The 14,636-nt window shown below is 42.5% G+C and overlaps 1 protein-coding gene across 1 annotated transcript in view; it reads right to left on the reverse strand.

Annotated features, from left to right (window-relative positions):
* Window positions 1-6,409: 6,409 nt before the first annotated feature.
* The window catches only part of LOC127644561 (gastrula zinc finger protein XlCGF8.2DB-like), a 35,504-nt gene continuing 27,277 nt past the window's right edge, over window positions 6,410-14,636 (reverse strand). The window contains exons 2-3 of the mRNA XM_052127785.1: window positions 8,029-8,196; window positions 6,410-7,810 (exon numbers count right to left, since the gene is read on the reverse strand). Coding sequence (XP_051983745.1) covers window positions 6,885-7,810; window positions 8,029-8,110 — 1,008 coding nt within the window. The 5' untranslated portion in view covers window positions 8,111-8,196 and the 3' untranslated portion in view covers window positions 6,410-6,884. The remainder of the gene's footprint in view (window positions 7,811-8,028; window positions 8,197-14,636) is intronic.

Below are 14,636 nucleotides of genomic sequence, written 5' to 3' on the forward strand. Positions count from 1 at the left end.
GTATCCATTCCCTCAACCTGACTTCTGAAAACTTTATGAAGCATTTAAATAATTTTTTAGAATAAACCAGATAATTTCCTTAAATTGCTGATGTTGACCTAAATATGGTCAAGTTTAAAATACTTATAGACAAGCTCCGACGTGAAATCATCACTTCAGGTCTGAATCTATCTATCGGTCTATATCTATCTCTATCTCTATCTCTCTCTCTCTCTCTCTCTCTCTCTCTATCTATCTATATATATATATATATATATATATATATATATATATTTCACCGCGGCATGCTAGGTGTGGCCGAGCGATTTCGGGGTAGAGCGAGGCTGGAGAGAAAAGTGGTAAATTACTTCCATCCGTGCGCTACACCAGTCTCACAGTCCAGGCTGTTCTGTGTTGTTGATTGTGTTTATTGTGCTGAAAAAAACATTTATGTTTTGATGAACACTGAAAAGTCTGGCATTAAAGTCTTACATGGATTGTTCAACCAGCTTCCGCTTCTGCCTTCATATGAAATGCATAGGTCTGCCACATTTGGTGCAGAAACCCAGGATCATATGGAAGAGGAAGGTGCTGTCATGGAGTCCTCACCGCTGGTTGAAGATCACGATGCCGATGGTGCTGGAGCAGTACGGCAGCTGGCAACCGAAAGGGATGGCTGAGGGGGGGTCCAGTGCCATCGCTCGACTTCACTGAGGGGGGTCCAGAGCCATCGCTCGACTTCGCTGAGGGGGGTCCAGTGCAGCTGGCTGAGGACCATTTGGCAGCATGTTCGGGGGCCGGCATCTATCTCTCCTCTTTCTTTCTCCTCCTCCCACCCCCTCTCCTTCCCCTCATCCTGTTCTTATTCCCAGAAGCCATCCTGCAGCGCGGTGGCCGATGCATCACACCAACACTACCGAAAAGTCGTTAAGACACTAACAGCTTACAGACTTTTGCCAATTAAGGTCACAGTTACAAAAACTTAGGACACTAAAGAGACCTTGCTACTGAAAAACTCTAAAAGAAAGATGCCCAGGGTCCATGCTCATCTGCGTGAACGTGCCTTAGGCATGCTGCATGGAGGCATGAGGACTGCAGATGTGGCCAGGGCAATAAATTGCAATGTCCGTACTGTGAGACGCCTAAGACAGTGCTACAGGGAGACAGGAAGGACAGCTGATCATCCTCGCAGAGGCAGCCCACATGCAACAACACCTGCACATGTCATCCGAATATCACACCTTTGGTACAGGTACAGGATGGCAACAACAATTGCCTGAGTTAATGCAGGAACGCGTAATCCCGCCATCAGTGCTCAGACTTTCTGCAATAGGCTGAGAGAGGCTGGACTGAGGGCTTATTGGCCTGTTGTAAGGAAGGTCCTTACAAGACATCACCGGCAACAACGTCGCCTATGGGCACAAACCCACCTTCGCTGGACCAGACAGGACTGGCAAAAAGTGCTCTTCACTGACAAGATGCAGTTTTGTCTCACCAGGGGTGATGGTCGGACTCGTGTTTATCGTTGAAGGAATTAGCGTTACACAGAGGCCTGTACTCTGGAGCGGAATCGATTGGGAGGTGGAGGGTTCATCATGGTCTGGGGCAGTGTGTCACAGCATCATCGGACTGAGCTTGTTGTCATTGCAGGCAATCACAATGATGTGCGTTACAGGGAAGACATCCTCCTCCCTCATGTGGTACCCTTCCTGCAGGCTCATCCTGACACAACCCTCCAGCATGACAATGCCATCAGCCATACTGCTCGCTCTGTTTGTGATTTCCTGCCAGACAGGAATGTCAGTGTTCTGCCATGGCCAGCGAAGAGCCCGGATCTCCATTGAGTACATCTGGGACCTGTTGGATCGGAGTGTGGGGGCTAGAGCCATTCCTCCCAGAAATGTCTGGGAACTTGCAAGTGCCTTGGTAGAAGAGTGGGGTAACATCTCAGAGCAAGATCTGGCAAATCTGGCATAGTCCATGAGGAGGAGATGCACTGCAGTACTTAATACAGCTGGTGGCCAAACTAGATACTGACTGCCCGTTGTTTCTCTGTTCTCTGTCAAAATAAATAAAGTACATTAACTTTGAGTCTACATTCATTAATCATATGCATAACTGTTTAAATAGCCTTTAAATTATGTTGGACAAACAAAGGACATACGTTAGGTTAGGCTACTGCATGTCTGCCCTTTTTTTGGGCAGACATGCAGTAGCCTACTGGTTACCAACTGGTTACCAACTGGTTACCAACAAATAACTATTGTTTCTCGACGTTGCCACAACGTCGTCATGATGGACATGCACCGTTCCAAAGTTATGTTATGGTTACAAATCCAGTAATTTCACTTTTATGGTTGTCACAACGTAATTGGTTATGTCGCCATGATGAAAGTTTGGTCATCAAATTATGGTGCAGTTAGGTAATGCAAGAAAACTTATCTACGGTTAAAACAGACATACAATAAATCTGTAAACTAAAAACACAAATGAGGATTCAATAATTAGGCCCGTTGCCATTTTTACATTGTCTGATATTTAAATCTGGTAGGCTATATGGCCATATAAAAATAAATTGAATAGAGTTCATATATTTGAGCATTTATGTACACATTTAAATTCCACAAATGTTTAAAAAAATATATGCTACATAGGCTTCATAAAAAATGTCATATTGACATATACAGTATATTGCATATATCTACACTCACCTAAAGGATTATTAGGAACACCTGTTCAATTTCTCATTAATGCAATTATCTAATCAACCAATCACATGGCAGTTGCTTCAATGCATTTAGGGGTGTGGTCCTGGTCAAGACAATCTCCTGAACTCCAAACTGAATGTCAGAATGGGAAAGAAAGGTGATTTAAGCAATTTTGAGCGTGGCATGGTTGTTGGTGCCAGACGGGCCGGTCTGAGTATTTCACAATCTGCTCAGTTACTGGGATTTTCACGCACAACCATTTCTAGGGTTTACAAAGAATGGTGTGAAAAGAGAAAAACATCCAGTATGCGGCAGTCCTGTGGGTGAAAATGCCTTGTTGATGCTAGAGGTCAGAGGAGAATGGGCCGACTGATTCAAGCTGATAGAAGAGCAACTTTGCCTGATATAACCACTCGTTACAACCGAGGTATGCAGCAAAGCATTTGTGAAGCCACAACACTCACAACCTTGAGGCGGATGGGCTACAACAGCAGAAGACCCCACCGGGTACCACTCATCTCCACTACAAATAGGAAAGAGGCTACAATTTGCAAGAGCTCACCAAAATTGGACAGTTGAAGACTGGAAAAATGTTGCCTGGTCTGATGAGTCTTGATTTCTGTTGAGACATTCAGATGGTAGAGTCAGAATTTTGTGTAAACAGAATGAGAACATGGATCCATCATGCCTTGTTACCACTGTGCAGGCTGGTGGTGGTGGTGTAATGGTGTGGGGGATGTTTTCTTGGCACACTTTAGGCCCCTTAGTGCCAATTGGGCATCGTTTAAATGCCACGGCCTACCTGAGCATTGTTTCTGACCATGTCCATCCCTTTATGGCCACCATGTACCCATCCTCTGATGCTCCAGATCTCAACCCAATAGAGCATCTTTGGGATGTGGTGTACCCACCTTCCATTAGTCACCAGATCTCAACCCAATAGAGCATCTTTGGGATGTGGTTGTACGGGAGCTTCGTGCCCTGGATGTGCATCCCACAAATCTCCATCAACTGCAAGATGCTATCCTATCAATATGGGCCAACATTTCTAAAGAATGCTTTCAGCACCTTGTTGAATCAATGCCACTTAGAATTAAGGCAGTTCTGAAGGCGAAAGGGAGTCAAACACAGTATTAGTATGGTGTTCCTAATAATCCTTTAGGTGAGTGTATATGTGACCATTTATCAGTAAAAGCATTTATGAACATTTACTTTCAGCATATAATGTTCAGCATAAATTGCCATTTTCAGATTTGTAACCTACTGTATTAAACACTTCAAATTCTAATAACATTACACAACTAATGTTGATTTTAAGTGAATGTTAGGGATTATTTGTATAAACTAATCTTTTTGTCTCATTTGCAGCACTCAGGCTGACGATTAAAGGTTAGCTATGATGTATGTGTGCTGTCTGTGGTCCAGCTAAAGTTTAGACAAGGATTTTGATAGTGAACGCACAACGTGGAGGAGACGCTTACATGGTTACTATGTAGAGGATACAATGGCAGCAGTGCATTTGTATGATGTCGTGACTGATTCAAGTTTTTCAAGCACTTGTTTTGCCGCAGTCAACTTTTGCCGCTGTTAACATGAAGTGATGGGATTCCCACAGATTTACATTTTTTTTTCTGGAAAATTTGCAGTAATTATAATAAATAGCAAGCTACCACATATAAATTATTGTACTATCCCATACTTTTTGCACACGTTTGCACGTGCACTTCGTGTAGATATGTTATTTAGTCTGTGTAGTCTCATGTGGTTCTGTGATTGTCCTATGTTGTTTTATGTAGCACCATGGTTCTGGAGGAACGTTGTCTCGTTTCGCTGTGTACTGTACTAACTGTATATGGTTGAACAACAATAAAAACCACTTTGACTTGACTCATTAAAATGAATTGTATTCCAAAATTTAACTACCTGCTCCCTGTAGATGTCCCCTTCTCTTATTTCAAGCAATTTGATAGCATAGCGAAGTCATTCATTTGGAACGATAAGCGTCCCAGATTGCATTTCAATAAGTTACATAGGGCGATTAACACTGTTGGGCTAGGCCTACCCAAGATTTATTGTTATTATTATGCATCCGGTCTCAGACATTTGGCTCATTGGTCTCTTCTACCTGAGAGAGAGCCCCTCCCTGGTTTTGTATTGAACAGGAAGTTCTTGTCCCTATTTCGCAATTGCAAAGCCTCTCTATCAAACTAATTGGGGAAGTGAAGTCACACCCTGTTAATTCAGTTTTATAGGTATTTACAACTGTGCCACCTGTTTTGTACTATATTTGGGAGTTGCACGCACACCTCTAAAGCAGAAGATACTCTAGTAGAGGTGATTACTGCTTTTGGAAAAAGTCAGGAGACTTACGTATTACTCCCTGTTAATTCAGAGTCTGGGGGACGGAGTTTTAACTTCTCTCAAGAGAGTATGGGAGAAAGACTTCAACTTAGTATTGGAGGAGGGGGTGTGGGCTACGATTCTTAAAAACATCAAGTCTGCACCTAGAGATGCAAGGATGCATCTTATGCTATTCAAAATTTTGCATAGATTTTATTGGACCCCCTCTAGATTGTATAGGCTTGGTTTTAAAGACACACCCACCTGCTGGGCAATGCCAATCGGAGGATGGTGTCATGGCCTACGTTTTTGGTGGTGTGTTGAGATGCAGAAATTCTGGTTGAATTTTGTGCCTTAACGTGGTAGGCACTCTGGTTTCTTTTTGCCCCAGACTTTGTGTTCTGGGCGATAGGGCGGTCATTGATGTGGGGGAAAGTCATATAGAGAATTGGGTTCTGACCTGTGTGATGATCGCAAGGCAGGTTATTTTGAGGGGTTGGAGGTCAGCTGGAGCGCCCCCATATATATGTTTTGCATTTCTTTGTTATTGTATGATTTAATAAAACAAATTAATTACAAGAAAACATCTGTTCGAAACTTAGCATTTTCAATGTCTTAGCATAATATTGCCTAAATTGTGTGGCAATCACATGAATCCCCTAGGAAGAATATTCAAAACTTCAGGGCATGCTATGTTAAAAAAGCACATTCAATCCAAAACGGCCAACTTCCAGTTGGGCAGAACTAATGACTGTAATTTTGAAAGTTGTCCGGCTTGAGGAGAACAATATAGCAAGTCTGGTGACCGTAGAAGAATCTGATACCACCACTTTTGTCAAAAGGTAGCGCTATAGAGCTCCCCAGCCATGCCCATGTGTTAACTTTTTGCCTAGGCCTAATGGCCGACAACTCTGATGTGTGTGCAAAATATCAAGCATGCCAACTACCTCAAAACATGCAAATATACATAAAAAGGAATAATTACGTTTAATGCGTTGCCATGGCAACACTATTCAAGATATCAAGACTCTCTTAAAAGTCTTGACAGTATTGTAAATACATTCAGGTAAACATAAGATTGATATTTCAAAATGTCTGTTAAAAGTGCAACACTTCCGCACTTGCAATGCTTGGGCCCTAATAATAATTAATATTTTTTATTTGTACTGCATCGTTTAGCAACTTAGCACAAACTGCTTCATAAAATAAAATCAAAAACACATTAAAGATAAACCAAAACTTTCATAGTAGTGGTGTAATTAGTATATATATATTCACATATATAGTAATAGCAAGTCTGTCCAGATAAGTTTTTTAACTAAACTCACAGTAAAAACGGACACAGATTCAGCAGATCTAATGTCCCAGGGCAAGCTGTCCCATAATCGTTGGGCCTTCACCACAAACGCTCTATCACCTATAGTTTTACATCTGGATCTTTAAACAGCCAACAGTTCATGACAAGAAGATCTAAGAGGTATAACAGTTTTGTATGGTTTTAATAGTTCTGCTAAATATTCAGGTGCCAAGATATACTGTACAATGTTTTATATAGTATGTAATTAATAAAATATTAAAAAAGTAACCCTAAAGAGGATAGGTAATCAGTGCAAAGAGGCTAAAACTGGAGTAATAGGAGTTGAAGACCTTGTTCATGTAAAATGTCTAGCTGCAGCATTTTGCACTAATTGTACACATACATGACCGATTTTCACCTATAATACATCTCAAACCACCTCTGCATTTACATATACATTTTATGATTTAACTCCAACCATTAACAGGCTGTCAAGATGTTACATTAAAACAGAGTTGTGTTGCATAAAACAGAGTGATGACCTTAAAGATAAACTGTGCTCACTTTGACAGCATTGGACAAAGCTTTTCTAAATGCATCTGTAAACTAATTGACCGTGTGAAACTCTTCCCACATGATATGCAGTGGTGTGGCTTCTCTCCAGTATGCACTCTCTCGTGGGTTTTCAGGTTTCCTTGACTAATGAAACTCTTTCCACACAAAGAACACACATAAGTCTTCTCATTTGTATGAATTGTAAGGTGTGCTTTTAGATATGATGCCAGTACAAATGTTTTGCCACATTGATCACAGTTAAATGGCCTTAATCCAGAGTGAAACCGCAGATGAGTTGTGAGATGGCTTGCTTGGATGAAACTCTTTCCACACTGTAGACATGTGAAAGGCCTGTCTCCAGTATGAATTCTCATGTGACTCTTAAGGTTTACTTCTTGAGTGAATCTCTTTCCACATTGAAGGCATGTGAAAGGCTTCTCTCCAGTGTGGATTCTCATGTGAACCTCAAGCAGTCCTCTATTCATGTAACTCTTTCCACATTGATGGCATGTAAAAGGCTTCTGTCCAGAGTGAAGACTCAGGTGCCTATTAAGGCTTCCTTTTTGTGTGAAACTCTTTCCACATTGAGGGCATGTGAAAGGCTTCTCTCCAGTGTGAATTATCAGGTGCTTCTCAAGACTTCCTTTTAGTGTGAATCTCTTTCCACACTGATGGCAGATGAAAGACTTCCTCTCTCCAGTGTGAATTCTCATGTGACACCTAAGGTATCGTTTCTTTGTGAAACTCTTTCCACACTCCGAGCAGGCACAATCATTTTGGTCTTTTGTTCGAGTTATTTTCGGTGGGAAATCATGTTCAGTCTGCGAGCAACTGGATTTTTCATCAGTTCTGAGATTATCAGATATATCACACTGATGTATCTCCTCGAAGTCCTTCAGCTCTTGACTTTCCTCTTTTACCTCCATCAAATCTAAAACAAAGAGTAAATTGAGACATGTAAAACAAGAAATATAATTAAAACCTACTTTAATGGCAGTAAGAAGCAAACGCTTCTATTTTTATTTTATCTTTGATATGGTGAAGTTTAGCTCTGCCATTCTCATGCAGATTCTGGTATTTAACTGTCATTTTACGCTTCTATGATTTTCTAACTACAGCTGCCATATCCGTTGAATTCTGGACACCAACCTCTTTGTTCCTCAGTATCTTCATGTGTAATTATCCATGGCTCTGGATAACTGAAGTCTTCACTCTCTTCTTTAGCAGACATAATTGTTCTCAATAGTATGTGGTGGGCTTCAGTGTTTTGCTTGGAGTTGCTCGTCTTTACATGCCACCTTATTCTTCTTACTTCACCTGTAGGACGATGGGGATATTTCCAACATTTATAATTGAATCACTAGCCTCATTTACATATAGATCCCAGTAATAATTATTTTAAGTAGGGGCATCCCAATACCAAAGTTTTGTTGAGAAATATGTTTGAAGAGACAAAGACTATTGTGCAACGCAGCCCAATTTATACCTGAAAAAAATGCTGATATAGATCGATAAACATCTGGAACATTTTCTTATTATCGATGCGTGAAAATGGCATCAATACTAAGTCAACTGATAACCTGTGTATTCTATCTGAAGATGCCACACTCTTTCATCATCTTGTAAACAAATGCACCATGTATGGTACATTTCGTCATCTGCATGGATACGAGGAGCTCCTTGGTCTTGGTATCACTCCAATCAGGCATGTGATCAGCTAAGCACAAAAAAAAAAGCAGGAATATATATATTCAAAGTGGGGGACAATGATCAGCACCCCCAATCAGTTAGATTCCGATCTAAGATGGTGGCGTGGTAGCTTTTTACGGCACATGGACATCGGAGCAACCGGTGTTCCGGTTTACCATTGCCAGACAACCAAGCTGCATGATGATCTGCAGGAGAAGCTACGCTACCTCAGCTTGCTGTGGATACCAGGCCTCGAGTCCTCCGGATGCCGGTGGCCGGATGTCGTAAGCGGTGTGCGAGGAAGCGGAAGTGCGGCAAGAGGGCGGGGGTTCATGCTAGGCTAAAAACAAACCCATGTGACATCACCACCACCCCCCATCTGGCTCTCATCCACCTTGATTTAAAGGACTCATACGCTCGAATGCTGTTCATAGACTTCAGCTCAGCATTCAACACAATTCCTCAGCACCTGATTGGAAAGCTGAACCTACTGGGCTTGGACAACTCCCTCTGCAACTAGATCCTGGACTTCCTGACTGGGAGACCTCAGTCAGTCTGGATTGGGAACAGCATCTCCACCACCACCACACTGAGCACTGGGGCCCCCCAGGGCTGTGTTCTCAGTCCACTGCTGTTCACTCTGCTGACTCACGACTGTGCAGCAATGCACAGCTCGAACCACATCATCAAGTTTGCCGATGACACGACCGTGGTGGGTCTCATCAGCAAGAACGACGAGACAGCATACAGAGAGGAGGAGATCGTCAAGAGCACCAAATTCCTTGGGTGTTCACCTGGCGGAGAACCTCACCTGGTCCCTCAACACCAGCTCTATTACCAAGAAAGCCCAGCAGCATCTCTACTTTCTTCGAAGGCTGAGAAAAGAACATCTCCCAACCCCCATCCTCACCACATTCTATAGAGGGACTATTGAGAGCATCCTGAGCAGCTGCATCACTGCCTGGTTTGGGACTTGCACCATTTCGGACCGCAAAGCCCTGCAGAGGATAGTGAGGACAACTGAGAAGATCATCAGAGTCTCTCTTCCCTCCATCAAATACATTTATTGGACTTAATGCTGACGCGGAAACGGCAGCGGAAGTGGTGGCCCTCGTGTCAAGCCCTCCTCGTGTGAAGACCTACTTGGGTAAAGACCAGCGAGTCTACCTGTGCGAGTCCACCGAGCAAGGACACCGACAAGGCACTACTCACCAAAGCACTTAAGTATTTTTCTATTCTATCTCTTTATTAGTTTACTTATACATACATACTAACATGTCTAGTTCACTAATAACACATGCCTTCAAGCACATCCCTGTTATCTGTTGCAGACCGTTCACAAGATACAGACGCAAGACACAACGCAACCCACACAACCTACGGCCGCTTTGCACTCCAACACCTGCTCCACTCTCGTTCTCAGTGGGACTCTGGAACTGCCAGTCTGCTGTGAACAAAGCTGCCTTCATTCCAGCTTTCGCCACGCAGTCCACCCTCAGCATCCTGGCACTGACAGAGACATGGATACAGCAACTGTCCTGAGGATACAGCAATGCCTGCTGCTCTCTCCGACAACTTCTCCTTCTCCCACACCCCTCGACATACTGGTAGGGGCTTCACTATGTAACAATACATCTTTTGAATTCCATGCCATTACTACAATGCAACCCACAAAATTACATGTTGTTGTCATCTATCGCCCCCCCCAGGTCAGCTGACAAGCTTTCTTGAGGAATTGGATGTCTTGCTGTCCTCCTTGCCAGAGGATGGCAGGCCACTTGTGGTTCTTGGTGATTTCAACATACACCAAGACAAACCCCAGGCCATTGAACTGAATACTCTTCTGGCCTCATTTGACTTGGAAAGACTACACACCACAGCAACTCACAGGTCGGGCAACCAGCTGGACCTCATTTTTACACGTAACTGTACCACCTCTAATATTCTTGTTACACCTTTACATGTCTCTGATCACTACTTTGTTCAATTCAACATGATTCTCCCATCCATTGTAAAACCGACCCCACCTTTGGTTTCCTTTCACCGTAACCTCCGATCCCTCTCACCCTCTCGCCTTTCCACTGATGTCTCTGCCTCTCTTCCCACAATAAATGTATTTTCCATGCTTGATGTAAACACTGCCACAGACACACTTAGCTCTACTTTAACAACCTGTCTAGACAACATCTGTCCTCTCTCCTCTAGACCAGCACGGACTACACCACCCAGCCCCTGGCTGTCTGACGTCCTTCGTGAACATCAGACTGATCTCAGGGCAGCTGAGAGGAGATGGAGGAAATCTAAAGATCCAGCTGATCTAGGTAAATATCAGCTTCTGCTTGCAACTTTTTCAATTAACGTTAAAACTGCAAAAACTTCATATTACCAGACCAAGATCAACAGCACCACAGACACTCGTGAGCTTGTTTAGAACATTTAACACACTTCTCTGCCCTCCCCTCCACCACCTGACACATCACTGACAGCAGATATATTCGCCACATTTTTTACTGATAAGGTTACAGCCATCAGCAATACATTCACAGCACCACACCCTGTCAAACACCTGGCTCCTGTATGCAACACTTCTTTCCCTATGTTCTCTCCTTTAACTGACACTGAGGTCTCTAAACTCCTCCTCTCCAACCACCCCACAACCTGTTCCCTTGACCCCATTCCATCACACCTTCTCCAGGCCATCTCTCCGTCCATCCTACCGGCACTTACAAACATAATTAACACATCCCTTCTCACAGGCACTTTTCCCACTACATTTAAGCAGGCTCGAGTAACCCCACTGCTGAAAAAACCTGCACTTAACCCCACACAGATAGAACACTACAGACCAGTCTCTCTCATCCCATTCATGGCAAAAACACTTGAAAGGGCAGTTTTCAATCAGATCTCCGCCTATCTCTCACAGAACAAGCTGCTGGATGACAATCAGTCAGGCTTCAAAAGTGGACACTCCACTGAGACTGCCCTGCTGTCTGTCATCGAGTCGCTGAGACAGGCGAAAGCTGAATCCAGATCATCCGTTCTGATACTGCTGGACCTTTCTGCAGCCTTTGACACAGTCAACCATCAGATCCTACTCTCCACCCTCTCTAAACTGGGTATCACTGGAACTGTGCTTGACTGGTTCAACTCTTATCTCTCAGAAAGGTCCTTTGAGGTAGCATGGAGAGGGAAGTATCCAAGCCACACCAGTTACTTACTGGGGTACCTCAGGGATCAGTGCTTGGGCCACTTCTCTTCTCCATATACACAACATCACTGGGACCCATCATTCAGTCACATGGTTTCTCTTACCACTGCTACGCTGATGACACGCTAACTCTACTTGTCTTTCCAGCCCAACGACACCACAGTGACCGCTCGAATTGCTGCCTGTCTGGCAGACATCTCAGCCTGGATGAAGGAACACCACCTTCAACTCAAACCTGCCAAGACCGAACTCCTTGTCTTTCCAGCCAACCCGGCTGTTGAACACAACATCACCGTGCAGCTGGGTCCAACTACAGTTGTGCCTTCCAAAACGGTCAGAAATCTAGGGGTAACCATTGATGATGGGCTAAATTTCACAGACCACATTTCAAAAACTGCAAGATCATGTAGATTTACACTCTACAATATCAGGAAGATAAGACCCTTCCTCTCTGTACATGCCACACAACTGCTCGTTCAGTCCCTTGTCATAACTAGACTGGACTACTGTAACGCTCTCATTGCAGGCCTTCCTGCATGTGCTATTAGACCCCTGCAAATGATCCAGAATGCAGCAGCACGTCTGGTCTTTAATGAGCCTAAGAGAGCACATGTTACACCACTCTTTGTCTCTCTCCACTGGCTGCCGGTTCATGCACGTATTCAATTCAAGGCCCTGATGCTGGCATATAAAACAGTCACTGGGTCTGCTCCAGCATACCTAAAAACATTTATGCAGAGCTACGTTCCCACCAGAAGCCTGCGGTCGGCTAAGGAACGTCGCCTTGTCGTACCAAAACAAAGAGGCACCAAAACACTTTCCCGGACTTTCAGTTTCATCATACCACAGTGGTGGAATGAACTTCCCAACTCAATCCGGGAAGCTAACTCACTCTCTATCTTCAAAAAACGGCTAAAAACACATCTTTTCCAAAAGCACTTAACCGGTCACTAAAAAAAAAAAAAAAAAAAAAAAACTTATTTACATTTCTTGTTGCACTTAAATCTGTTTGGTGTACTATTCTGATGATTGTGAAACTTTGTAATATGGCACTTTTTGTACCACTGTCTCCCTAAGATGATTCGCTGATGTTCTTCCTCTTTTGTAAGTCGCTTTGGATAAAAGCGTCTGCCAAATGAATAAATGTAAATTTACACAAAGCAACCAGCATTTTGGATGACCCCACACACAAACTCATCTGGCAAGAGGTAGCGAAGCATTCAGGCCTTCACGGCCAGACTGTGTAACAGCTTCTTCCCCCAAGCCATCAGACTCCTCAATACTCAGAGACTGGCGCACACACACACACACACACACACACACACACACACACACACACACACACACACACCCAGAGTTGCACTTTAATACATTGTCACTCTATACCTGGCCATATAACTCAATAACTCTGCAGCATGATCCTGTCTCCTGGAACAAGTGCATGGTAAGAGTTTTCACTTTTTATCCATTTCATTAATCTGAAAACAGTTTGCAAGAATAATGTTGTCTGTGAGAATGCTGCAAATGATCTCCGATCATCTCGGGAGGTGCTGTCAGTTTAGTTCACTTTATTTCCACACAGGTAACATGCACTGTGAACGCAACTCTGCATGTTCAGCAATATATATCTTTGTATTAAATAAAGACGAAAGTGATTAAATCACAAAGTAATACAAGACACATTCACCTTGAACCTAAAATGTAGTTATATTTTATTTTCTTTAGACAGCATTAACCATATTACCAAAACACAGTACAAACACAAATTCGATAAGAACACACATTTAGTACCATTATTTTGGAAACACAAGGGAATTTATTAGGCTTTTTTATTTTGATTATTGTCTTTACATTTAGAATTGTCTTTAGCTTATCTGTAGACTATTAGTCATTTTCATTCTGTGTTGATGGATGCTTGGGTGATGGCAATTGGAGCCTTAAACCAACATATAAAACGTTTAAATAAAATTTGGTATATGTTAACATTAGTTAATGCACTAGGAACTAACGTGAACTAATACTGAAAATGCATTTTTATTAACCAACATTAACAAGTTTAATTCATTCTGTAAAAATAAAAAGAAGTCATTAACTGTTAGTTCACGATACCTAATTTTAACAAATAAAATTAGTTGATCAGCACAAAACCACCCAAACAGAGCGTAGAAGCTAATGCCAACATTTGAGAAGGGATCATTTTGACAAACTTTGCAATTTGGATTGTAATATATGATAAATATTGGATCATCTTCTGTGATTGTTTAGCAGAGATGGGCCACTTCTATTAAAATGAATGGGAGAAATTTAAATGCTCAACAAAGGAGCTCTGAGTGCCCAACAGCCAACGGATGTAGAAAAGAAGTCCAGCCTTGCAGTTAAAAGAGCCAATCACCTTTTAAATACAGACATCACTTGTCAATTAGAACACGCATGCACATTAGCCAGGAAAATTGCATTTTTAGCATAATATGAGGTTAAGAATAACAATTTATGATTCCAGCATTGTCAGATTTTATTGCTGATTTGAAATGTTATTTGATCTTTTTTTTTTTTTTTAAGTAGACAGGAGCTGGCATGTCTGGAAATAGCATCCCGAGTGCATTCGAAAAATTACCGACAGTGGACTGACTTTGAAAAGACTTCTCATAATGACATCTCATAATGATGCTGTCATCTCAGTGTTTTTAGTTCTGCACATGGCTGCTAGATGTCGCCATTAGCTTGTGCAGTACTAACTGAAGCTGTCAACGCAGGCCATTTTTTAACGCGAATATGGTATGCAAGGCTACACTGTGATTTCAAGCTTAATTCCATAATGCTACATTAACAGATATCAAACCATTGTCAAAGGTCAACGTTT

This window comes from Xyrauchen texanus, chromosome 6 (assembly GCF_025860055.1).
Source record: "Xyrauchen texanus isolate HMW12.3.18 chromosome 6, RBS_HiC_50CHRs, whole genome shotgun sequence".
In the NCBI taxonomy this organism is placed as follows: domain Eukaryota; kingdom Metazoa; phylum Chordata; class Actinopteri; order Cypriniformes; family Catostomidae; genus Xyrauchen; species Xyrauchen texanus.